Below are 26,701 nucleotides of genomic sequence, written 5' to 3'. Positions count from 1 at the left end.
TTGTTTTCTTTCATTTTATTTTTATTCTTAAACAAAACACCACCAGAAAAAAAAAAAAAAACCAATCCATTCCAACTCGGTTTTCTTTCCACAAACTTATCCTTTCTTCATGCTGGGGATCAACCTCGTTCACAATTTTACACCAAAAAAAAAAAAAAAGAAAAAAAAAAAAACACACAAAAAAAAAAAAAAAACAACAAACCAACCCACAAACACCCACCCACAGGCGGGATTTTTTCCTTATCCCTTCTCTACTCTGCCGCCGGTCTCTTCTTCTTGCCTCCGTCCTGCGCGGCCCTTGACGGTGTTGCCTCCGTGTTTCCCACGCCACCGAGCACGTTCACTCCCCGCTGCTCCTCCACTGCAGCATATGGCGGATCTCCAAATCGGAACATCACGGTGGCCTTCCGCTTCAGCTCCTTGTTTTCCGCTTTTAGCACACATATCTCTGCTCGCGCATCCTTATACATGCGTTGGAGCAGAGCCAGTTGGGCGTTTAACTGCTGCATCTCATTTGTCCTACTCTGAAGCCGGTGCGACAAGTTTGTGACTGCCGTCATCGTCTCCACACATGACTTCAGTGTATACTGATTGGCCTCAATATCCGTTTGCACTGCCATTTTTTGCTCCACCGATCGCATCGGAAAGTTCAACGGAGCAAAACCAGAGGTGTTTGGTTGAGGTTCACGGGCCACTGCACCAGTTATCTCTCTTGTGGACTCGTTGAGGTCGGGAAAGAGAGTGAGCAGACCACGGGAAGAAGAGGCCATGTTCTGGGTAGCTGAACGGGAAGAAGAGGCCATGTTATGGGTTGCTGAGTGTTTCAGATTGGTTACAGAGTGTTTACAGAGTATTTCAGAATGCAAATGTTCGGCGGTTTCAGACTGGTTTGCACAGCCTCCGCCTCAACCTTGGTTAAATAGCCAAGACAGACACGCGCATCATGCGCCGCTCGGCGCTCGACGACAACATGGGCGCGCCTTTTGATGGCACGCCTTTTTATGGATTGGGCACGCCTTTTGATGGCACGCCTTTTGAAAAATTGGGCGCACCTTTTGAGGGTGCGACTTTTTAAGGGGTCCGACAAGACTCTGTAAACTGTCCCGACATTGATTCCGGTTAGCTCCATGGGTCTGACAAGACTCTGTAAACTGTCCCGACATTGATTCCGGTTAGTTTCTACAAGGGTCCAGCAAGACTCCGTAAACTGTCACAACAACTGTCACAACATTGTCTGCTACAACGGTCCGACATGACCCCATAAACTGTCTTCTACATCGGTCTGCCATAACCATACAGTCTTCTACAACGGTCTGACACGACCATACAGTGTCGCCTATCCATTTTTTATTTTATTTGTCAGATTATTTTCCTGTTTTGTTACTCTCTCCAAACTCAAGTTGGTTGGTTCCTATCCTCCTTGAGTTTGAGGGGGGCTGTTAGAATATAATATGTAAAATGTTGCTTTAATAATTAAGTTAGTATAATAATTAGTATGCTTTAATAATGTACCTTTAATAATGTTGTTTGGTTTGTGCTTCTACTTTCGGTTTGTAATTGTTCTCCCTCTCCTCTATAAAGGAGAGAGCTCAACACACCATAATATACATCAATCAATAATACATCAATAGATACATTATTCTCTGTATTTCTCTCTTTATACATTGAATTTTACAACAAAAATATTTTTACTAAGATATTACTCACAGTGTTCAAATGCTTGATTTGTCATTGCAATTAAACTTACATAATTCACAACACATTAGGTCATAATACAATTCAATTTGTTCTTTAGTTTGCTTAATTTCTTAGGCTTCTTTCGTGTTCTTTAATTCATTTGGAATGCTCAACGTATGCCTAAGAATGCTCAGAAATGAAGGAGAACATCAATTGGAACATAAAACAACTTTTCAAAATTTCCTGAAATAGGACACTTTGCTCGAGCGACCCCTTGGTCTGCAAAAGTATTGGATGCTTCATTTTTACGCTCGAGCTCAATTTTGGTCGCTCGAGCCAATGCTCAAAAATGTTAGTGGTCACTCGAGCAGTACTTTTGTCGCTCGAGCCAACCTTTCAATATCTGCAAAAGTATTGGTTGCTTGCATTATATGCTCGAGCGGTAACTTCTTCGCTCGAGTGGTGAAGTCGAATTTTAGAATTTCCAGAATTTTTTTGAGCTTCAAACACACATTCAAGGGTCCAAATTTATGCATGATTCACGCAAATATGCAAGAACATTCTCAATTATATATATATTTGGAGCTAATTTTAACCCATGATTCAAAATTTCGTAAATTCAACCAAATTCAAACTTTGAACTACATGTAAGCAACGCATGTTTTTATATCTTGCATATGTAAGCTTCAAGACTTAAAATTAGACTTCAATACATGATAATTTGTTTCAATCAACCCTCAATTTAACATGATTAACATACTTTATGCTCAAATATGCAAAAATCATGGCAAACTCTTACATGCATGCATCTATTAACTTCAAATTCAACATTGTCAACTTAATTCTTGTTCTTAGTCATATATTATGTTTGGATTCACATTGTTATGAACTTAAACTTATGAATTAGAGCTCAATCACTTACTTAGAGCCTTCAATTCCTTCAATTCTAGTTAATTCTTGAATCTAGCTCTTGAATTTCCCAAGCTTGAGTTCAATTCTTCAAGAACAGCTCCCTCTCTCTCTAATTTTCACTTTTCTCTCTCTATGGTGTATAAATTCAGCCAAGTAATGAAAATGAGCTCAATGTCTTGAGCCTAAGCACTAATTATATATATAGTGGTGATTAGCTTAAGCTAATTAACTAAGGATTAGTCTAATTAACCAAGGCTCAATTATTTAATTTAATCTAATTATTTTGATCTGAATCCTTTTTTTAATCAAACTTCACCATATGCTTTAAAAATCATGCTAATCACAATGGTATAATCAATTTTGGTTTCTGTCGCCTTTACGACCCTTAATTTCAAATTATAACCAATAGTAGAACAGATTTCTCTACGGTGAACAGATATAAATTCAAAAACTTATTTAATCACACAACTAACACCCATAAATCATATTAAGCACATAATCACAAGTATAGTTAAGATTAGCATTATAACACAGAATGGGGTCATCACATGTATGTTCCCCGTTACAAACATCACCTTTGTCAGTGGCAAAAGAGTGTCTTGCATGCCTCATTTCCTTCCCTAACGTTGTCCCAAAATTGACCCCGCCCCCAAAAAAAATGTATGTTCAACCAATTCACTTATTTGCTGAAAGCGGAATCACAAATCTTGTTCTCTCTTCTCAATGTTTTAGTTTAGTTTCTGATTTTGTACAGCAGAGCTCAACTTGAAGCTGAGGTTTTTGTTTGTTGCATCAGCACATATTTGGAGGACTTACTTTTTTATGCTATCATGACTGCTTACATGGAATTAGTCATAGTTTAGTTTTCAAAGAGATAGTAGATGAACATATATATTACCTATCCCATCTACGAGTTCAACACTGTCAGAAGTCAAAATCAGAAACTGTAAATGTGTTGCATATTTCAATCACAATCTTAAGTAGGACTTCAATCACTTGTTCCCACATCGCTTGAGTACTAAAGTAATGTTAAGGATATAAGTGTGAGGACACACTTACCTTAATAACTAGTTTTTGGGATTGAGTTCTACCCAAGACCGTGTAACATGATATTAGAGCCGGAGTACTCAAGGATGGGTAAAGTGTGTGTCCTTGGCCTGCATACTTTAGGTGCTTTTGAGTGAGCATGCTGAGAGTGAGGGAAGGTGTGAAGTGAAGTCCAACTTCGCCTGAGTCCTAAACTAATGTTAAGCATATAAGCGTGAGGACACCCTCACCTCAATGGGTAGCTTTTGGGATTGAGTTTTACCCAAGACCATGTAACAATTACAACACTAGAGGTTTTACATGAACCACCTTGGTCAGCTATACCTTTTGTTAATACCCTGCTATTAGTATCCTATATTTCTATCGTCTTACATGTTAAGCCCTAAATAGAAAATCAGATGAAATACTGCATACTTTGAAGTGGAACTTTCAACAGTTATATTGTGATCTAGAAGAAATCATAGTAGATTTAAAAATGCAAATTTATAGCATATTTAAAATTTAAATCCTTGATATTTTTTCCTTTTAAAATGCAAATGCTTGCAATTTCCTTGGAGAGAATGACATGGCTTCAAGTTACAGTGCTTGCTTGCTGTACCAGTGTTAGTACACATTAACTGATTTCTTTGTTGAGTCCTTTCTGTCTGTTAATCTATGCTCTTGTTTGTTCCCAGCACATTTGATACTGAAGTTTATTGTATATCGGAGTCAATGCTAGAACTTATTTTTTGAATCAGGTTCGGGATGCCAAGATAAAGGTTCTTGCAAGCCTTAAACAAGGCACCGCTGAAGAGTGCTTAGAATGGAAAAAGTTGTCCAGCTCTCTTAAGGTAAAACTTATTATTATATTTTTTAGATATAATTATGATATGAATTCATATTATGAGATATTTTGTACAGATAATGCATAAACCTCTTGCAAATATTGTAAAACTTATCCATCTGTCTTAGATTTTGGACTCAATGTTCATCAGATTTTACCCCACTCCAATAATCCTTCCCCCACCCAACTTCTAAAATGAACAAATAAAAAAATAAAAAAAGAAAAGAAAAGAAACAAGAAATAGAAGTGTGCTTATTTTGTTTGATTTGACTCAGCAAACTTTATGTTGGGATAATTTTACGATTTGATTGGCTTTCCAAATTCTAAACTGTGTTCAACTCTGGTGTGGTCAGCTGTAATTTACTAAAACAGGTTCGTATGCCTTCCATCTGCCTGTTTCAATCACTAATGCTTCACGTATCATCTGTTGGTTGGCAGTCCGAGTACCCAAAATACACTCCCTTGCTTGCTAAAATATTGGAAGGTTTGCTATCACAGAATAATGTTGAAGATAAGATTCCCTATTTAGAAGAGGTAATTTCTAATGCAAATACTGTATCTTATGTTATAATTTTTCATGTACTCACTTCTACAAAGGAAGGGTTTGAATTAATTGTTTTTAGTAGTATTTTCATCTGTTGGGAACTTGAACCATGTGATCCTGTGGTATTCAACCTACTGCTCAGTTAGAAAGGTGTCAGATTACAAGTCTGCTGGATGTTTCTTCAGTATGGTTGTGATGCCCAGCATTACGATTTGTGCATTTTATAGACCTAACAATTTTCGTCCCATCCAGAAGAGGTTGTGATGAACTGCTCATTATTTACTATTAAAGTTATCTTTGAACTTTCACAATAGGTCATGTTATGTCCTATGCTACATGGATTCGGGTATAGGTGTCAAGTGCAGGTGTCTGTCTCAAGTGCCAGATGCATCTAATTCTCATGTCCAAGAACATGGGAACACAACAAAATATGCATATTTTTTAATATGCTGCTTTTATTTTCTAAGGTAAAGATGTATTTACAAGATGTCGTATAGCATTTTATGCATAATATGAGTTTGATTATTAAATATGCTTATGGGTGAATGTCCATCTACACATCGTACACCTGAGATCCTTACCCACGTTACATAGGTCGTGACCGAACCTACTCAATCATGACATGACCTATTGATGCGGAACGCATCAGCTATTCATGGGCTCTTTGGGTTTATATGGCTTGGTGGTTAGAGCCAAGAGTTTTCCATGGTGTATTCCCTTTTCAAGACTCACACCTTGACCTGGAGGTGGCCAATCTGTGTGTGTGTGTGTGTGTGTGTGAGAGAGAGAGAGAGAGAGAGTTGCGTCTCACTGGTGCATGGGATTCCCTATCCTCAGGGGATGCAGTCATGCTTTGTACATCCTCTGTACCTGGGAGCACATTTAGTGTACTCCATTACCCTTGTCTCCAGTCTTTGGTTAGGTCTTGTAATGGCCGTCACTGTCAGAATCAGCAGAGGCTGCCACTTGGCAAGCTCTGTTCTGTGCTGTGTTTCTATACATCAGGAGGTCTTCTTCACCATCATGAATGTAATGGTAATCTTAATAACTCTCTCCTAGGGAAAGGTTTCGGAGCCCTTGCTATCTTTTCTGACTCTATTATCTTTCTTACTGCTGCTCGCTCTCCTAGAACTCTTTAGGTACAGTTATCACCCAAGCTTGGTCTTCTTCCATCAGGTGTTATTTGAAATCTTTTAATCATCTTGTCACCTATCCCCACCCTACTTAGAATCAAACCTAAAATGGTATGATGAACAGATTGTACAGGAAAAGTAATAATTAGGGGGCATCTGTTGTATTATAACTTATCCTTTAGCCTGTGTTTGAAATCTTTGATTTTCGTAGGGATTTCCCTCCCTCTTCTTTTCCCCCCACAAATTCGTACACATTGAAGATCCAAGCACATCCTTATAGAAAATTGAACTGTTTAAAAAAAAAAATGATTTGCTTATATTGCTTGCATGCTTATTCTAAATCTGCAATGTATATAATTGATGATAGTACCGTTATTATCCCTGCAAAAAATTAAAATATTTAGTTCTATCTTTTTACTATTTTTATTAGTAGTATTATAATAATAATATTATTATTTACTATGCCACTTGGTTGTTCTTACGAAGTGCTACTTGCAGATTATAGATGCAGCAGATGAGGTGATTGATAGTGTTGACACAGATGAATTAGCGAAGTACTTTTCTTTCAAAAGTGATCCAGAAGATGAGGGGGCTGAGGTTTGTATCTATGTTTCCAGTGTCTTTCTTCTCACTCAAAATCCTCAGGAAACTGAACTACTGAGGCATTATCTTCTTTTCTATGGTATGGTACAAGGAAGGCAAGATCTTAGTTCTCTATAATTATGGTTTCAAACTTTTGAGTGCTGCCAATTAAAACATGTAATGAACTGACATCTAGCTGTGGAGTGAGGCACTTGCAGATGTTCTCCCTCTGAGTTTGTTTTGTTGTTTGCCTGACTGGTTCATATTATAAAGTAATGGAAGCTTACATTACTTTTTTCTCTGTTATTAACAGAAAGTTAAGAAGAAGATGGAGACGGCACGTGACCAATTAGCGGAAGCTCTTTACCAAAAAGGATTAGCTATGGCAGAGATTGAATCCTTGAAGGTAAAGATTTATTTCGTAGTGTAATGTCTAGTGTTCTCTTTTTAAATTCTGCGTAGAAGAAATGGTGGTTTTATGGCCCTATCCTTGTCTTTAGGAGCCATTGGGCCTCTAAATGAATGGAAAGATGTCACGGACCTAAAGACAGATGGTAACCAATCCAAGACCTGGAGTCCCTACTATTTAGGACAGTGGCTGGTTGTGACAGGGCTGGATGCTGTGAGATCATTTATCTTGTTTAAATTTCATGCTCCTTGTGCTGATATAAAAAAAATAAAAATAAAAAATTCATGTTCATTTTAACCCTCAGTTTCAAGTCTGTTTAAGCTGTATGACTGGTGTCTGATGCAAATTGTTTGTCCTGTAAGATGGATTGTAAGGAAACAGAAAGAAATTGGTGATGCATATGCATAGATCGAAAGCAGTTTTTATTCAGGTATTAAATATAATCCAAAGATACCAAATGCCTCGGTTTGCTAGACTAGGTAGAATAGACTCTTGTAAGGAGGAGCTGGTCGATGTTGGATACACGTCAACACCCGTAGAAACATTCCCAAAACTTCTTGGATGTGTCCTAATTTGAAAATAAATTTCATAGGTTTGGATACTTAAACAGCATTTCTTTTGTGTCCAAGTGCCCGCTATCTTCCCAGAGAGACCACTTCATCCACTCTCCACGATATGTATCGCTGTGCCTTCAGTGTCCTAGTTTTTTTATGATTTGCCTTGTCCCAATGTTAGTGTGCTATGTAGGTGCAGGGACACTTTTGACAGACAACTCAAACAAGTACGACTTAAAATGTTTATTGTACTTGTATTGCTTCTTTTCTGCCATACGAGAGGTGTAGATGAAATGCTTTGCTCTTCTGCCTTGCGATTCTGTCCTCTTTTGCTTGCCAATCATCTGAATCAGTTCTGCAGTAAATAGTTATGGATTTTATCGTGGTTACCTTGTCGTCAGTGATGATAAATTTATTTATGTTATGATCATAGCAGGGTGAAGAGGCATCAGCCTTGGCTTCAACTGAAGGTGAAATGTGCTGGATAGGACTAATGATAAATCTGTTCCATAGTCCAATGCCCTGCCAGATTTGTTTGAAGAAAACTTCAAAGAACTAAAGAAATGGGTGGATGTGAAATCTTTGAAGTATGCCACTCTATTAGTGATACGTGAGCGACGTTGTGGAAGGCTTGGAACTGCGCTTAAGGTATTCCGTTAATTATGCTTTTGCCAATTAATCATCCTTTGTACTTGTACTCAATAGGCCGGTAGAGGTGTGGGAATATCAGGCTTTTTCTTTTTTTTCTACTTTTTTTCTTTCAATTTTTATTTGTATGTTTTACGTGTCGAATAAGATGAGGTTGGTTCAGTGAACTAACTTCTTTGGATCAATTAGGCATTTTGAAGATATAGAGGACTTCATTTTGTGATTCATTTGGTTTATCTCTGACATTCTTGACGTCTGATAAGTCTGGATATGTTGTCCATGGCCTGTTTTAGTCTTAGAATTTGTTAGGCAAATTCATTTAAGAAGTCGTGTTTTTGTTTAGTACAAACATCAAACAAGCTGTCTTTGCTCATAAACTTTCCAAGCATGTTATCATTCCCTCAAATTTTCGTTCAAGTTTGTTTAAAGTGTTTTTATTTTTATTTTTATTTTTGGCCCCTTTGTAAAAATGATTTGCTTCTGTTAAAAAACGGAAGATATATTGTTGGTTGTTATTATCTAGGGCAGGGGCACATAGGCACTCAATTTCTTTTAGACCCCCTGAGGAACATCCCAGTGGTCTAGGCTGCATTTCTCCAATAAAGAGACCTAAGTTCTGAGTCAGCTGAACTTACCAAAAAAAGAAAGAAAAAGAAAGAAAGAATATAACTGATTGATTGCTAAATTTGTTAGGCATTAAATGACATGATTGAAGTGGATGGTGAGGCTCCGAAGAAGAAGCTATATGAATTGAAGCTGTCGTTGCTTGATCAGATTGGATGGGGTCATTTGGTGTCATACGAGCGGCAATGGATGCATGTCTGATTCCCAGCGAGTCTACCGCTTTTTTAAGGTTGTGCATTGTTTTGCAAGGTCGGGGGCAGTATCTTGTGTAACCTGGTTTCCTATGGAAATCTTTTTGTTTTAGATTGATTTTTGCAAGGATAATTTCAAAATACAAATGGGATTGCATAACTAGATAATATAACCTTTTTTCTTTTCCCCCCCTTTCTTTTTCCGGTGCTTTGTGATCGTTGTTGCGTGAATTTCCCTGATGCCAATTCGATCATTTCACAAGGAGATGGTGGAAACAACTATTATTGTTTCTGCAATTTGAATTTTTTTCCCTGTGCTGTTGTTGAGTGTAAAACCTCATTTTTTTTTTATAAGGAAAATTTAGTCAAAACCTCTTCATTGGACTTTTGTTTGGTGAAAAGGGCAACCTAATTTATTTTGCTTCATAGACCCCTTAAGGAGGAGATACATAATTGAACAAGGACAAAGTAAAGTATTTTCTTTTTTTTTTCTTGGACAATATTGTCATAGTAACATGTTATTGCGAATCAGAATAACATGCCATTACTCCTATTTTATTTAACAGTAACATGTTACTCTGTCTTACAATGGCCCGTTTGGTAGAGCTGTGAAAAAGTGATTATAGATTATAACTTAACAGATTATGGCTTATAGCTGTGAATATAAGTTGTTAACCTGTTTGGTGCAGCCGTGGGATTATGGATTTAAGCAGCAGCTGTTAACCTGTTTGGTGCAGCCGTGGGATTATGGATTTAAGCAGCAGAGTAGTATTTGGTTAATAAACTGTAAGATAGCTTTTATTATATAATTGTCCTTTCTACCCTTATATGATATAATAATGATTATTTTGTCATTTTTTTTCAATTTTAATTTTTATTAATAAAACTTAATATAATTAGTATTAATTAGTATCAATTAATATAAAAATTGATACATTTGCTAAAAATGAATGGAAGTATTATTGTCACAATTATTTTTCATTATAAATTAATTAGTATTAATTAATTGCTTAATTGGTATCAATTAATACCAAAATTATTAATTCGTATCAATTAATGGCTTAATTAGTCTCAATTAATGCTGAATTATTAATTAGTATAAATTAATATTTATATTTAATTTTTATTAGTATCAATTAATATTAATAATCAACAATTGTTATTAATTAGTGTCAATTAATAATTAATTCATTACAAAAGTATACAATATTAATTTATTAATAATTAATACCAATTAATATTGATTTTTTTCTTTTTCTTCAAAAATATACAATTTTTTATTTTTTAATTAATATTAATATTAATTAATATTAATATTTGTGTATTGATGATGGTATTTAAGTGATTTTAGCCCCTCTACACCAGCTGCGTGTTTAAGTAAAAAATTTAAGCATCCCTGATCAGCTTTTGAGATAAGCTGAGAAATAATTTAATTTAAGCTATAAGTTGGTTAACTTAAGTTGCACCAAACACAATATTTTAGCTTAAATTAAGCTAAAAGTTGAAATAAGCAGCTTATAAGCTCTACCAAACAGGCCTAATAACATGTTATTTTGACTTACAATAGAGTAATGATACATACCTCTAATTTAAGAGCTCTAAATGGAGCACTAAGGAGGTGGAAGAGAGAGAGAGAGTAGAGAGAGATAGAGAGAGGAGTGTGGGCTCCACCTTCACATGGGTACTCTCCACATTATTAGAATTGCATTAGAGCTCTCAAACATTATTGATATGATCTTTTAATAAATTTTGATAAAAGAATTTTAAAAATATTAATTTTATTAAAAATTGACATCTAAATTAAATATTATATTATTTTAAAATTTAATATTTTAGTAATAGTGATATGTGTTGGATTTTTCACGAAAGATTTTTTATCCTTGTCTTTAATGCCTTAAAACTTTGTTAGGAGAGAGATTTGATTAAATCCCTTTCCCCTTTTTTTTTTTTTTTAAATAAAAACAAATTGAAATCCATGCTGTTATAGGATGAAACCAAAAAAAAAAAAAAAGAAAAAAAAGAAAAAAAAGGGGCAATTTTATAAAACTGCTAGTATTCTGAGTTGTCAAAAATCAATTTTATAAGAAAATGAAAATGAGTTTGTTTTTGAACTTTACCATTATTTTATTTTTCATTATTTTTATCATGAAAAAATGAAATCAGAAACGTAGAATGGCAATGAACAATGAAAACGAGCTCCAACAAGGGAAATTTTATAATACAAACTTTTGGTGTAACAGTAGTGACTTTTGTGATATTTGTTATAATTTAATTATAACGTATTATAGTATTAGTTATGATTTATTGTTATTATTATAATTATGATCAAATTTTTTTTTGATTAAATTTCTTTTTAGGGGAATATGAATATATTAAGCAAAACCAACAAACAATAAAGATACACAATTTGGAATTCACCATAATATATTTCTATATTAGAGGATTAGATTTTAGTCCTGCCATCGTCTTGCATTTTCAAGAGGGAAGCGACTCCTTGCGGAAGAGGGATCCAATGTGCTGTAAAGGAAATGAATTAAATACAGACATTATATATATATATATATATATATTTGTTTTTAAGGTGAAAAAAAAATATATATATAATTTATGGGAAATTTGATCATAAACCCCTCTTAGCTTCCTTTTCTTGTTAGAAGGACACAAAAAAAAATCAATACTTTCAAAGCCCCTTTATAATTATAAAATTCCGTATAAAGTACAATTTGTTAGTTGAATATTTTATTTGACCATTATATCCTCTCTTATATTTCTTTTATAGCTCTCTCTTTCTCTTTTCACCAACTCGATGTTTGTTCATCGTTTCCACCATCTTCATCGTCTATCAGCGTCGTTCATCCTCACCGTTGACCTGCAACCGCTATTTTTACCGTTAAACCACCACCATCTCAGATTTGATACCTACTGTAGACACCTCATTTTTTGTCGTCCTCGAGACTTGAATATGCTTGCAGGTACATCCGGTGACAAGTTCGATTGCTTGTTGAGTATTCAAGTTCGCGGCGGAACGTCACAGGTTTGAGCTTTCCAAACCCTGTATCCTTTCTGCCCCATTTTTGGACCGTGTGTTGGCCCTTTCTGCATGCTCCTTGTGAGGCACTGCCGACCATCTTTTGGCCCCATAGGCCATGGTTTTATCCCTGCCTACTATTGATGAAGCCTGCCGGCCATCAATGAGGTGCCGGCAGAATACATTGTCTCAGCAGATTTCACGCTAGATCTTTTGAGCCAGCTGGTTTTCACTCATCCCTCCTCCATACACGTGTATGGAGGGATGAAGCCCTTTCCAAGCTTGTTGAACAAGCTTGGCATTGCATTCCGCTATATAAGGAGAGGCTTCTCTTCTCCAGCAGAGGTTCAGCATTTTTAGAGAAGGCATATCTCTCTCTCTTTATATTTCTCACTCTCTCTCTCTATATTGTATTGAATAGTGTCCCAAAGTGTGTTTTCTCTTCACTTTTGTAAAGGAACACCTAGTGATGCACCACTATCTCTGAGCTGAGGTGCTTGGGAGTGTTGTTTGAGCTCTGAAAGTTGGTTTTTGGCCCCTGAGGTTGCTGGTTTCGAAGTTGTGCTTCAAGGGTGAGTGTATTCCCCTTTTAAGCCTTTGTTTGTATCACATTTTGGCCATCCTTGCATATTGTTTTAGGTCTTGCTTTCAACTGAAAAAAGTTCTATTTTTAAGTGCTTTTGATGATTGTTTAAGGCCTCTTTGGTGTTAAGGGTGTTCTACCCTCTTGTGTGCCTTGTTTGGTCTTATTTTGTGCCATGCCTTAAGGCCTTTCAGTTAGTTTTTGTTTGGCCTTTTAGCCACTGAAATCCAATGGATTTTCAGTGGTAGGCATGTGGTTTTGATGCCTCAAATCAGAGGGGGGTGACCCCCTCTCTTTTTGTTTTGTTTGCTTCAGTTATTGGCCTTTCAAAGGAGCATGCATCTCTATACTTTTGAGGCTTAGTTCAAGCACTTTTTTGTGACTTTTAGGATCTGCCTTGACTCTGTTTTGGGCTGGTTTGGTTGTCTCTTGAATGGCTCCTGCACTTGTAGTGCAAATCTTGCTTACTAGCCTTGTATACATGATGTTTTGGCCCACTATTCTAGCTCATTTTGGCTATACTCCAGCATGCTTTTGTTCTTATTTTGGGCTGTTCTAGCTCTGTTTTGAGGCTTATTGGTCGAATGATGCTTGTCATGCATGCTTGTAGTGTAAAAGCTTTGACTAGCCTTGAGTTTTGAGGAGTGTTGCATGCTTAACTTGATGTATTTGCATGTTTTGGCATCACTTAGAATGATATTTCAGAGCATGTAGGGTTGTTGCATCTCCATGTTTTCCACTCTTTAGGCGCCCTTGAGAGTTGTGCCTTTATGCCCTATTTGTGAGCCATTGCATGAGCCTCATTTTCTTGCCTTTCAAGTCATCATCTCAGTCCATTTTTTGCTACTGTTTTGGCCTGTATAGGGACTGTTTAGGGTTGGTTTGGCCATTTGAGTATTGTCTTGCATGCCCCTAGTGTAATACACTTCACTTGCTTTGATGTTTAGGCCTTTCAACATGCATTACTGGGTTTGTTTGCATGATTCCAAGTCATTTTGCATGCCATTTCAGTGCTGGAATACATGTCATTATACTCCATGCTTCACTTTTTCAATGCCTTTGAAGAGTTGTGTTTTGTGCCTTAAGCTTGTGCCTTAAGCTTGGGCTAATAGTCCTTTGAGCTTCTATCTTAACATGTTTGGCCACTGTTTTGGGCATGATTGAGGTCTGTTCATATTCGGTTTAAGTCCATATAGCATGTTGTTTGCATGTTGTTTGCATTGCATTGTGATTAGCATGTTGTTTGCATGTTGTTACATTGCATTGTTGTTTGCATGCTTATGTTGCATTGCATTGTGTTTGCATGCCATTAGCATTGCTAAGTTGATCATGTTGCATTGAATTGTGTTTGCATGCCATTAGCATTGCTAAGTTGATCATGTTGCATTGCATTGTGTTTGCATGCTTATGTTGCATTAGCATTGTTTTCATGCCATTAGCATTGATAGGTTGATCATGTTGCATTGCATTGTGTTCAAACCGGTGTTGTGTTCGAACACAAGGTGGATTAGCTCATTTCATACTTGAAGTGATGAAATGAGCCAATCTTCTTTTGGTCTCCATTGCCTTTGATTTCTCATGATAAGGAGGTGGTCTTGGTGTCTTATTTGTCATGCATTTATTGAAATTTACACATGTTGGATCTTTGGCCATCATGCATCGAGATGCGTGATTGATGGTCTTGGATCTGATTATGCCCCTCCCTTGATGTTTTGAGGTGATATAGGGTGGCATAGTGCGTACATACCCTTGGGAGACCCTCCATTTTCTTTATTTTGTGCTCTGTTGCAGCTTGGTGTCACAGCACACCAGTGGCCAGCACCCTTTCATTGTTGGCCGGCACCTCTTCATCTGTGGCCGGCAGTGTGCATCCTTGGTCGGCAGGGGGGTCGGCAGCAACCTCTCATGACCGGCAAGCCACTAGTGCACTCCTCAGCACTGTTTTGGTGAGATCCAGCAGCTAGTTCTCAAGGACACCCTGCAGACAGAGCCTCTAAAGAGCATTTGGAGAGCTTTCGGGACGGGAATCGAGCATGCATCTTCAACTTCTTCAAGGCAGAGCTGAGGCGGCCTAGTTTACATATTTTAATGCTTAGCATGAATTTGTAATTTAATTAATTCATTTGTTAATTAGTTAAAATTTTGTAATAATTAGCTTAGTGTTAGCTAGATATTCAATTTGATTGTGTAATAATTAGTCTAATTAGATTATTAGATTAGTTGATTAGATTAGCTTAGCTATTATTCATTCGGACCCTCCGTCGAGAGGGTAAATTTTGTAATAAGTGTGCGTGAGTGTGTGAATGTCTTCAAACCCCACTTCTTTCTCCCTTTTACTTACCTGCTTTCAGTGGTTAGTTTTAGGGCATGTTTCAATTAGCATCCTTATGCTTGCATGCGTGCATCCATTCATCTGTCTTGCATGCACCGGGCTCGGCGCATCATACTAACTGCGTTGTATTTCAATTCCGATTTGAATACATGTTATCAAGTTGCATTTCACATGACATCTTAGAATAGCCGAGCCTATCTTAGTTGCATTTTTGCATGTGTTGCATTAGCCATCTTAACATAGCTAGGATCATGCATTGATTACTAACTAGCTTTTGTTTTGGCTCGGAGTACTAGGTAAGCTTTTATGCTTTAGCATCTTGCATGTGTGTTAGTGTTGCCATAAAAGCATGCTTGCCATGAGGCTAACTGCTTAAGTGTTAAACTGCATGAATGCCTGTGGGTGAAGGTTGGATTACTTGAATTGGAACAATTCATTGAAATGCGAGTTTAAGCCCATTTGAGAGTGGCAAAATCATGTTTTCTAAGCCCACTCGAGGGTGGCAAAATCCACATCTTAGCCTACTTGCGAATAGCAGATTCAAACCATTTTCAAACAAACAAACATGAAATGTTTTGTTCTAACTTAGGCGATCTAGTCTATACTTGTGTGTTGTACGCATCACATAGTAATTCTAGGCTAATAACCGGAATAAGAACGCATGTGTTTTCAAAAACAAAATATCATGTTAGTAAAGGCCGATCTTTGATCGGGCGAGCGGGGGTGCTCATTGCATGACCTTCCCCTCTCGTTCCCAAGTTCCCGAGTCGAGACAACTTTGGTGATAACGGACACGTGGCCTTAGGCATGAGTCAGGGTTTCCAAAATCCCCCAAAACAAAATATTTAGGTGGCGACTATGTATCTGGCAAAGCAGTCTATGTTTGGCACTTCTTTATAAAAATCAGTTTTCCAAAACGATTTGCCGGATTTGGATTCTTTGGTGATTTATCGGTCTTGCATTGCACTTTGCGAGATTAGATTCAGAACCGTGACATTGAGTCCGAACTGTAGTAAGCCCAATGAACAAATCGGGATTTCACGCCAAATTCGCGTGTGGAGCCCGGGACGTTCGGGCACGTCAACACCTACTAACTCATATTTGAGATCAATAACTTCAGGTCAGAGATAAATAAATAAAAAAATAAAAAAGCAACTTAGATTTGACAGAAAAATGAGAAATCGAGATATTGAAATGAAAAATTAAGAGTTTTTTTGTTTGTTTGTTCATAGATCTAAAAGTAAATTTTGACTATGGTTTGTTCATTTAATATGTATTCTGTTTTCGTAATAGTAAAATTTTAATTTGGTTAACAACCTACTGATTTGCTTAATGATAGTAAATCTTAATTTAAATCATATAAATTTTATTCTAATTTAGAGTAAAATTTTACTCTCTCTTTTTTTTTTTTTTTTTTAATTACAGAGTAAAATTTTACTCTGAATCAGAGTAAAGTTTATTATATTTCGAAGTAAAATTTTACTTTGAAACAAGCTGTGATGATGGCTTTATAGAAGAGTTTTGTGTCATGAACCAGAGTAAAATTTTACTGTTGAAAGAACAGAGCATCATGAAAAGAGAGAGATAGAGAGAGAGAGTTCGAAAATAGAGGATCAAGAGAAGAAGAAGAAGAAGAAGAAGATGAAGAAGAAGAAGAAGAAAAAGAGAGAGAGAGAGAGAGGGCATAAACCATCAAAACCAAAGACATAGAGAGAGTGAAGGATCTCAGATTTGAGGTTTGCGAACCATCGCAAATCGTCATTTTCCAGTGACAACAATTGTGAATGATCTCAGATCTGAACTTGTGGACGCAACAAATGATGGTGGTGATGAAGACAGCAGAGAAAGAGTTTCATGGTGAGCAGCGGTGGTACTGATAGAGAACAACGATGGCACTGATGAAGAGAATAGTGATAAGTACGAGACATAAAGAAGAGAGATAAAGATGAGAGAGGATGATTACAAGTTGATACACACACACACACACACACACACACACACACACATATATATGAAGGTATTATAGTAAAAGAAATAAGTTTTAAAATACTAGGGCATTTTGAAAGGATCTATATAATTCTTGTCCTTTTGAAGGACAAGTTAGACACTGAAGGGTCTATCACCAAATATAGGGAGCTGTTATAGTGTGTAACTCCTTAAGAGTTTACACAACTTCATTATTGGCCATTGGATTACACAAATACATCCTAAGCATTGAATTTTTTAATTTTGAAAAATTGGACACTGATTGGATTACACAAATACATCCTAACCATTGAATTCTTTAATTTTGAAAAATTGGACACTGGAGCAACTGGTTGACCATCTCCCTCCTTCGAGTGATCTCTTCCCTTGCTCCTCTCTCTCTCTCCTCTCTCTACTGCGCTCATTCATCTCTCTTTCTCTGGTTCGGCTGACTGGAGGTTCTAAGTGGTTGTTCGGTTTAAAACTCTAATCTAATCCAGTAAGCCTCTGTTTGGTTTTTGAGAAAACAGCGGATTTTTTTTTTTTTTTGAAGAGCAATCAACAAGGCATGCCTCCCTCTAATTATTTTTGAAACCCTAAACCCTCTTTTAAAACTCTCTTTTTCCCCATTTTTTACTCTCTGTGGATATTTTTTAGATCCTCCCTCTTCTAAAACTATACTCTTTGATTTTTACCCTATTTTTTGTCTCTAGTGTTCTATTTGAATTTCTATTCCAATCTCTCTTGGCTCACACTGATTCTAAATTTGTACTGAAGCAAGACTTGGTAAGGATTTTGTTCTATTTTGCTATTTATATATTGCGGTTGACATTCGTAATGAAATAATCCATTCTTACATTAATTAATATAGTATTTTGTAACCATATTGTTGCTTCCATGACTTGTTCTTGAGTTGTTGCAAAATATTTCTTGAGAAATTTTAGTGTTAAAATTATAGGTCTAATTGTGTTATTTGAATTTTGATTGCATTTAAGATGTTTGTAAAAATGCCTAGTTTTAAACAAATATATTTTGGAACTATATTTTCATTGCATTTATATGTTGAAAACTTGTGATTGACTTAACATGTTCTCCGAAGATTTATCCCAAAATATATTTAGTGATATTCACATGAAGCAACTATAACTTGTGGTTGGGACCTCCCAATTTGTAAGCTAGGGCAAATAGTTATTCCAAGTGTTTTGGGTAATGTTTAGTACTTCTGGTTTTAGTTGAATTAAATAGCCATCTCAAGTAAATCATTTGTTTGATTGGTTTTTAAAGTGAACGTAGTTCACATATAATAGAAATACTTCCAAAAATGCTAACCAAATAGTGCTTGAACTTCACTTGTATCCTTGTTTAAGCATAAGAAGTTGACAAGATAATGGGGAACAGACTCCAACCAACAAAAAAGTTTGAAAAGCTAAAAAGAATTGAATTATTTGATTTTAATTTTAGCTACAACGTAGTTGACATGAAGCTTATGTTTAATAAAATGAATTTCTTTTAATTTTAATTTTCAATTCATATGAAGCTTATGTTTAATAAAATGACTTTCCTCTGCATACTTTTTTTAGAGTGTATTGATGCTAATTTTTTTCAAAGTGTCTTCCCTCTAAACGTGGAGGCTTTCCTAGCAACCATGAAATATTAGTGTGAAACTTTAGGATTGAAATAGTGGAAAGTGTGAGAAAGGGAAAATTTTGAATTTTTTTTCCTTGTTTGTTTGGTTTGATAAATGATAATGTTGGAAATATAAGATTGTTAAATTTTGTTTATAACCCATAGCAACATAGTAAGTTACTTTTCAATTTCTTGCAAAATATACATGGGAGCTTTGCACCTTAATTCTAGACCCTTGGATTACTTAAATTTGATCTGAACCATTCAATTGTTTACGGGTGGAAAATAGGCAACTGGCTACACCGGTTAATCAACACACCGTGAAGGCCCAAAACCCTCTCCCCTTTACTCTTTCGTCTCTTCCCCCGTTGGCTCTCCCTCTTCTGCTCTCACTCCATCATCTCTCTCTCTCTCTCAGTGGCATGAGGATTTTGATGCATTTGTTCTTGCTACAGAATCCTTCGTACTTTGTCGTTGAAGCCTTAGGTCAGAGTTCTCTCTCTCTCTCTCTCTCTCTTTCCTAAAATCTAGTATATATGTGGGTCCATTTTGTAAGCATTATTCCGGTTCTGTGTTAATATATAGAAGCAGTTGAAGTCTATGAATCTTCTTGTGTTCTTCTGCTGATATATTCGCTCTTTCTCTCATTATTGTGTTATGGTCAATTTTGTGAACTCTTCTTTGCTTGTTGATTTTTTACTTCTTTTAAGTTTATTGTTTGTGGGGTGAAACCCATATGACCTATTTATTATAATTTTTACTAACCCTTTATTTTTTACTACTTGGAAAACTCTATTCACTTTGATTTTTATCTAATTTTTTCTCTCATTCTTCGAATTATCTCAGATGTCTCAGAATTTTGAACTAGGGCTAGTGAAACTACAACTTAAGGGTTTTTTTCCAAACTTGTTAACGATTTTAAACTATTTTTCTCTCTAATGTTTAAGATGTTTGAATTTGATTGGATTTAAGTTGTTCTGAACTATTCTAAATGATTTTTTCATTTCAGCTAAGATAATTTGAAGAATAAGAGACTGTTCGAAACTATTCCAAATTGGATTTTAAATGATTGTTTTCAAACTATTCTTTGAATTTCGATTGCATTTAAGATGTTTGTAAAAATGCATTAGTGTTTTTTTTTTAATCAAAAAAAAAAAAAAAACTCTAGTAAAGAGCATTTGGAGAGAAATTTGAATGTGCTGTCCTTTTTACTTACTAGAAGGAAGAATAAAAAGCACGGACACTTCTAAGAATGTGACGTATCCGTGTCGTGTCCTCGTCGGACACTGACATTCTTTGGACACTTCCCCAATACGTGTCTGACACTCTTCAAAATATGTCATATTTTTTAATTTTTTTTAAAGGTCCGAACACTCTTTGGACACTTGAAGGACACATGTGTCTATCGCTTAAACACACGTATCTATAGATTAGACACAGGTGAAACTAATTATAAGTTTGAACAAAAACAACTTAAGATACAATAATAAAACAAAAATCATATAAATTTATAGGAATTAGAGTCATATTACAATTTTTTATAATCTTTAAATGATATATTCATATATATAAAATATAAAAAATATATAAAATTATAGATTTTATGTCCTCTACGTGTTGTGTCCTGTATTTTTTAAAAATTGGTTTTTCGGCGAGTTCGTGTCATATCCGTGTCGTGTCACGTGTCCGTGCTTCTTAGAAAAATGATAAATAAATCTTTTTGGTAACTTAGTGTTAAGTATGAGATCTTTCAAATTATTTTGGCTACTAAAAATGGTTAAAATCTAGCTTACTGTCACGACCCCATTCCGCCCCTAGTAGAATGGTGCCGTGATGGCCAGTAATCTGAGATTACCGAAGGCCAACTTTCAAAATTCACACACAATCAGAGTATTACATATGGGGCTAACATGTGCGGAAGCAATATATACAAATCTAATTAGTCCATAAGAGCTGTGCATAAGTCAAATGAAATGGCATACATCTTTACATAGCTTTACAACTTGATTACAAGCAAAAAAATACATATTACATCTTGACTAAAAGGCTTCTAAAGCCGATGTATACAAAATACATGAAATACAACTAAGAAGCATAATCTTCAAGATGCTGACATAACATAGATCAAACATCATCTTGCAAATAACACATCTCGGTGTCACCGCCTTCATGCTTGTTACCTACAAATATATAAGGAGAGGATGAGCTTGGATACTCAGTGAATGGTATAAGTAATAAAGGGGTTAAATGAATGATTCCCGAGGTCCTTGTCAAAACAATACATATATCATAGCTTGTTCAAAACATGGGATGAATCAAGTTCATCAATCAAATCTTGGCCTTTCAAATCTTCTTGGGATGTTTAATAACATCTACATAATACATGGGGTGATGACATTCCTGACAAAACAAACCCACCCGTTCATAGACCGTCGGTGGCAAAACAAGACAAAACAAGGGAATAATTGACCCGGAATCGATTAGACAAATCCACCCGTATCCCAGACCGTCGGTGGGGCCATTCGTATCCCAGACCGTCGATGGCAGAGATCTCTCAAGCAAGGGTGCAGTTGCATTATAGTCCCCCTAGCACTAAGGACTTTCCAAGAATGTCATCAAAACAAGATAATGCTTGATATACAAAATAGGGGTAATCATTCATGCTTGATCAAATATTTTTCAAAACAAGGTAAAGCAAAGCTTATCAAAACATGATAAAATAACTTTATTAAAAATACCACTCACATAGTTCTTGGGACGTCGGGATCAAGGCAAAGGTCCAAGTCCTACAAACACATGGCAAAGCCTATTGAATGCACTCTTAAAAACAAGCTTCACATGAATGCAAATGATCTAGGGAAAACATACTGGAAAACACCTAGGGAAAACATGCTGGAAAACGTCTAGGGAAAACATGCTAGAAAACACCTAGGGAAAACATGCTAGAAAACATCTAGGGAAAACATGCTGGGTACCAACCAAGTCTTGGAATGTATACACAGAAATGATCTAGGCAATAATGACCTAGCTGAGTGAACTCAGGAGGTCTTGGCCGAGGTCCCACACCTCTTGGCCGAGGTGTGGTTACCTAGGCTTCGGCGTATAGCTCCTTGCCGAGGTGCATGCAAGACAACTAAAGGTGCAAGTGATCATGCAAGGTAGGCCAAGGTGAGATACGATGCTTGGCCTAGGTGTGTGATCTAGGCAAGAGTGGTCTCGGTGACCACACCTAGGGAAATGAGGTCGGGAAATCTGGGTTTCCCTCTCTTGAAGAACATGAAGAACATGAATGCTAAAATCATAACTTCTTTATTACAAAATCTGGGATTTCATGGCATGAGTTCGAAAACGTGGACCTGGGTACCCATACTTGAAGATCATATGAAAACAAACACGAAAACATGGATATTGATACAAACTTTCGGATCAAAACATGGTTTTTCCTCAAGAACACATGAATATCACTTTCTCTTTCTAAAACCAAACTTCAAAGCAATGCATGGTTCATGAAACATGCTAGATCATGCAATGCGATTAGATCAACATAAAGAATAACAAGAATAGATCACGAATCTAACCTTAAAACACGGATCTAACGGTTCAATCTCTAGGGATCAAGCTTGGAAATCTACCTCTCTCCAGAACTCCTCTTCCTCTTCCTAGAGCCTCTCTCTCTACCTAGAACAAAGATATAGAAATGATAGGTTTTCTCTTTCTATCGGCTGATTTAACTCTCTGCTGGGACACGTGGCACTACCGGGTTGGTTCTCCTCAAAAGGTGATAGAAAGACAAGACATGTGTAAGACAAAGTGTATACAACAAGCTAGGTGACATGGGCACTCCGGCAGGTAATGATCTCGGCTAAGGACATAGGCTTCGGCAAATAAGGTCTCAATGATCTCGGCTAAGAAGGATAACACTTGGCCAAGCTGTGCCACACCTCGGCCTAGATGTGCCACACCTCAGTCTAGGTCATTCCAGTCCCGGAACAAGATCACTAGGTGCAAGGATCAGGGATCTAGGACGCCTAGATGATAACATCTCGGCCTAGATGATGCACATCTCGGCCTAGGTGATGAACACCTCGGCCTAGATGATGACATCTCGGCCAATATGCCTAGGTGATGGTGGATGTCAACCAAAGTGGTTCCAAGATGGTCCTAGGGGTAAGAGGTTCAAAGGTGTGACCTAGGCTTGGCATGACCTAGGCTTGACATGACCTTGGCTTAACATGACCTAGGTTTGGCATGACCTAGGCTTGGCATAGTAGGGAAGGAACAAAGCATGCAAGCAACACATAAGCAAAACAAGACAAGATTCATGAATGCAAACTTAACAAGACAAAGTTATGTAAATGCACATAAACATGACTAAGACATGAATATGGGTTGTTACACTTACTGAAATAGATCAAATATATCTTATTGAAATTTTTTGAATTTTAGCTCATTCAAAACCTAGCACATTGGTTGGGGAAAGCATTGTGCTGCGCATTAATTTTTATTTGCTACATTCATTTCTACAGATCAATGTTTATGTGAAATGTAATAACCTTAAAATCTTTTTCATTATGCTTTTGTAACCAATTATTGGATATATGCAAGTAATGCATGCACATATTAGGTTTGTTTTGAGTTTCCTTTTTAACTGTATTGGTTTTAAATTATTTTTGTTAAAAAGAAATCTAAAAATGGTATTACTTGAGGTGTTTGTTCAATAATTTCATCGTCAAGGCTTTGGATTATTTGATTTGCTTGAATTTTATGATTTTATTGTAAACATTCTTGTGTTGAATATATTTTTGTGAGTGAGTGCTCTGTGTTGCGTGTTCTTTTGTCTGAACATAATTACATACTCATTAGGCACACAATCATATTGAGTGTTTTTTTCCCCTTGGTTAACGAAGCTTACTGGGTGACACAAACTATGATCACCCATTAGGCATACAATCCTAACAAAACACGCACATTTTGTTCACTTGATGAAATCAAGCATAAGTGGGAAATTCTTTTAGTAGTTTAGTTTGTTTAAAGACTTTAGAGGTGTAATAATATTTGCTATAATCTGGGTTTTTCAAGGTTTGAAAGCACAATTTTTCGTGGGGGAGACTTTGGATCTTCCATTTTGCTTATCAAATGCAGACATTTTTGCCCCAACTCTTAGGTTTTAATTTTTTATTGAAGATTTTGATTTATTTTTTCAGGTGTGATTTTGTGGTTTTGAAAATGCTACACACAACTGAAATTTACACATTAATGAACCGTCATTGGGATTTATAGAGATGGATAATTTAACAAAATTTACACATTAATGGACCTTCAATGACCAAATGTCTAGCTTTGTATTGAACTGCATAGGCATGTTAGTTGTTTCTTCACTTAATTAATTATGTCTGAAAGTCTGCATAACACTCACAGGTTTTTGAAGTGCTCTTGATAATTTGATGTACTACTTATTTAATATTTAATTTTATTATTTTGGAATGGATTGTTTAGTGTGTAGTTTTTAATTTAATTTTATTTTTTAGAATTGCAGAGCATTGGTTGGTGTTTAATTTTAATTTTAATTTGTTGGGATTGCATAACACTTTGTGTCATTTAAATTGTTATTTAGCTATCATGGCATTTAGGAGTTCTACTTCACACGATAAATTTATTATCCAAATAACATATGTGCTCTAGTACAAGTAGCCATTATTTTGAGTTCGTCTCACTGAAACACAGCCCCCTCCAAAGAAATTTAAATTTAACTACTGTCAACTCCAATCAGCAATTACTTACCCAAAAAAACTCCAATCAACAATGTGGAGTTTCTTTTAGTTAAGTTCTGGAATTTGGAAAATAATGATTACTAGTTGTGACAATTCAACTGGCAGGTTACCCCAAACAATTTTAAAGGATTGAATCAATCTGTACCAACTATCGGAGAACCTTTGTACTCAATATATATATTTTTCTAATTCACTGTTTGTGCTCATATTTATGGTGTTTTATGTTTGAAATTATGAAATGAACTTTCTCTGAAGGTGATTTGGTTTCTTCCCTTAAGTTATTTATCATTATATCTGATTCGTTCACATTGTCAAGTGTACGTTTTGGATACTTCTATGAATGTGTTTCTCCCAACTTTAGAGAACTCACGGTGTGATACCCCTATTCCGTAATATGCTAAATTGGTCCTTAATTTGAATATGATTATGTGTTCAGCATGACTTTATGTGCCATTATGTGATTTTGCAACCCTATCTGTTCACTGTAGGAATATCTGTTTGAGTAAACTACTTTGGGAATTAAATTGAGGGCCCTATTGGCCACAGGACCCGAAATTGATTGCGCCATTGTGATTAGCGTAATTTTTAGAGCCTACGGTGAAATTTAATTGGAAATTGATTCGGATCAGATTAAATCGATTCAATTATTGAATTAGTTCCCAATTACTTTATTGTTATTATATTGGAATTAGTGGGGCTTTATGTAAGGGCCATTACACCTCAATTCCTCTCCTTTTTACACTTTGGATGATTTTGAACTCAAGAGGGAGGAGAGGGTCGGCTAAGAGAGAGAGGGTGAAGAAAATTGGGGTTTTGATCCTAAAGCTTGAGTCATTTGAAGCTACACTCAAGAAATTGCCATAAATTGGAAGAATTGAGCCTCTAGGTAAGTAATTGACCTTGAATTCAAACGTTTGAATTTGTAATCTTGTGTGTTCAAGGTTTGTTTGTAATCAAGAGCATGATTGAGTTAGTTTTGTTGAAATTGAGGGTTGATATGTGCATGCATGTAAAGAACACCTATGGAATCACAAAATCTAGCATGTGAATTGTAAATTATGAAAGATTAAAAGTGTAATCCCACATGCAAGCATGTTTTTGTTGTATTCCATGAGAATGAACACCATTTGCATTGTTTGGGATGGAAATGAAATCAAGATTAGCATGCATGTTTGATAATTAAGAGATGGGCTTTGAATGTATGATTTTGGTTTGTATTAGAATGAGTTGATGGGAGATTGGGGCATGCATGTAAATTAATTGTGAATTGGGCTCCATTGTAATGTGTTTTGGTGTTTATGGCATGTTAGCATAACTATATTTGAGATTTGAGCCATAACATGCATGTTCTGCTGGTTAAAATTCGAAATGAAGCTCAAGAACACAGTTCTGGGTTTTCCAGAATTTTGAGGTCCGCTCGAGCGGGGGAACCTGACGCTCGAGCGGGAAATGCGTGCTCCTAGTACTTTTTGCAAACTTGATGTCCGCTCGAGCGGGGTGATTAACGCTCGAGCGTGGGAGCTATTTTGACAGGCCTTCCGCTCGAGCATCCTATTTCACGCTCGAGCGTATTTTTGATGCAACCAGCACTTTTGCAGGCCTATAGGGTCCGCTCGAGCGGGGAAGTCCACGCTCGAGCGGGGACCCTGTTTTCTGAAATTTTGTTCATGCGTTCTATGTTTCGTTTTCCGTTCTCTTTCACTTATAAGCACTCTTAGGCATATGTTAAGCATTGTAAATGAGTTGATAAGATAAGAATAAAGCCTAAAGAGGAATATGTGAATTAAGGAACGGATTGAATTGTTAATGACCCTTTTGTGTTCATGAAATATGTAGGGTCAAGCTCCAGGGCAAATCCACAAGCCGATCACTGTGAGTAATATCGATATTTGAATGATTGTGAATGTCCAATTATTATTCCCTTATAAGCTTTATGAGTTGCAAATTGGGATTGTGGACAAAAGTCTGATAGGAATAAACATAAATGGACCAAAGGTCGTTTCGATAAACATAAATGGACCAAAGGTCGTTTTGATAAACATAAATGGACCGAAGGTCGTTTTGATAACAAAAGAATGGACCGAAGGTCGTTTTGACCTATATGAATGGACCGAAGGTCGTTTTGACCTAAATGAATGGACCAAAGGTCGTCTTGACCTATATGAATGGACCGGAGGTCGTTTTGACATATATGAATGGACCGAAGGTCATTTTGATAGAAATAAGTGGACCGAAGGTCGTTTTGACATATA

The 26,701-nt window shown here is 36.2% G+C and overlaps 1 protein-coding gene across 13 annotated transcripts in view; it reads left to right on the top strand.

Annotated features, from left to right (window-relative positions):
- Positions 1–15,088, top strand: part of LOC114295774 (uncharacterized) — a 35,288-nt gene extending 20,200 nt beyond the window's left edge. The window contains exons 7-12 of one of the 13 annotated variants that reach the window (XR_014361608.1): positions 4,374–4,466; positions 4,898–4,993; positions 6,635–6,733; positions 7,032–7,124; positions 8,115–8,329; positions 14,547–15,088. Coding sequence is in view for 4 of the 13 variants with exons in the window: in XM_082915567.1 (XP_082771693.1) it covers positions 4,373–4,466; positions 4,898–4,993; positions 6,635–6,733; positions 7,032–7,124; positions 9,023–9,154 (514 nt within the window). In the remaining 9 variants the exon portion in view is untranslated. Of the gene's footprint in view, positions 1–4,372; positions 4,467–4,897; positions 4,994–6,634; positions 6,819–7,031; positions 7,125–7,218; positions 7,586–7,874; positions 8,021–8,114; positions 8,330–9,022; positions 9,333–14,546 lie in introns of those variants that run through there. The other 12 variants (XR_014361609.1, XR_014361607.1, XR_014361611.1 and 9 more) reach the window with 12 other exon arrangements.
- The last annotated feature ends 11,613 nt before the right edge of the window (positions 15,089–26,701 follow it).

This window comes from Camellia sinensis, chromosome 2, assembly GCF_055761805.1.
Source record: "Camellia sinensis isolate YWXY chromosome 2, ASM5576180v1, whole genome shotgun sequence".
Classification (NCBI taxonomy): domain Eukaryota; kingdom Viridiplantae; phylum Streptophyta; class Magnoliopsida; order Ericales; family Theaceae; genus Camellia; species Camellia sinensis.
The sequence above is the reverse complement of the archived record's forward strand: the minus strand, read 5'-3'. Positions and strand labels throughout refer to the sequence as shown.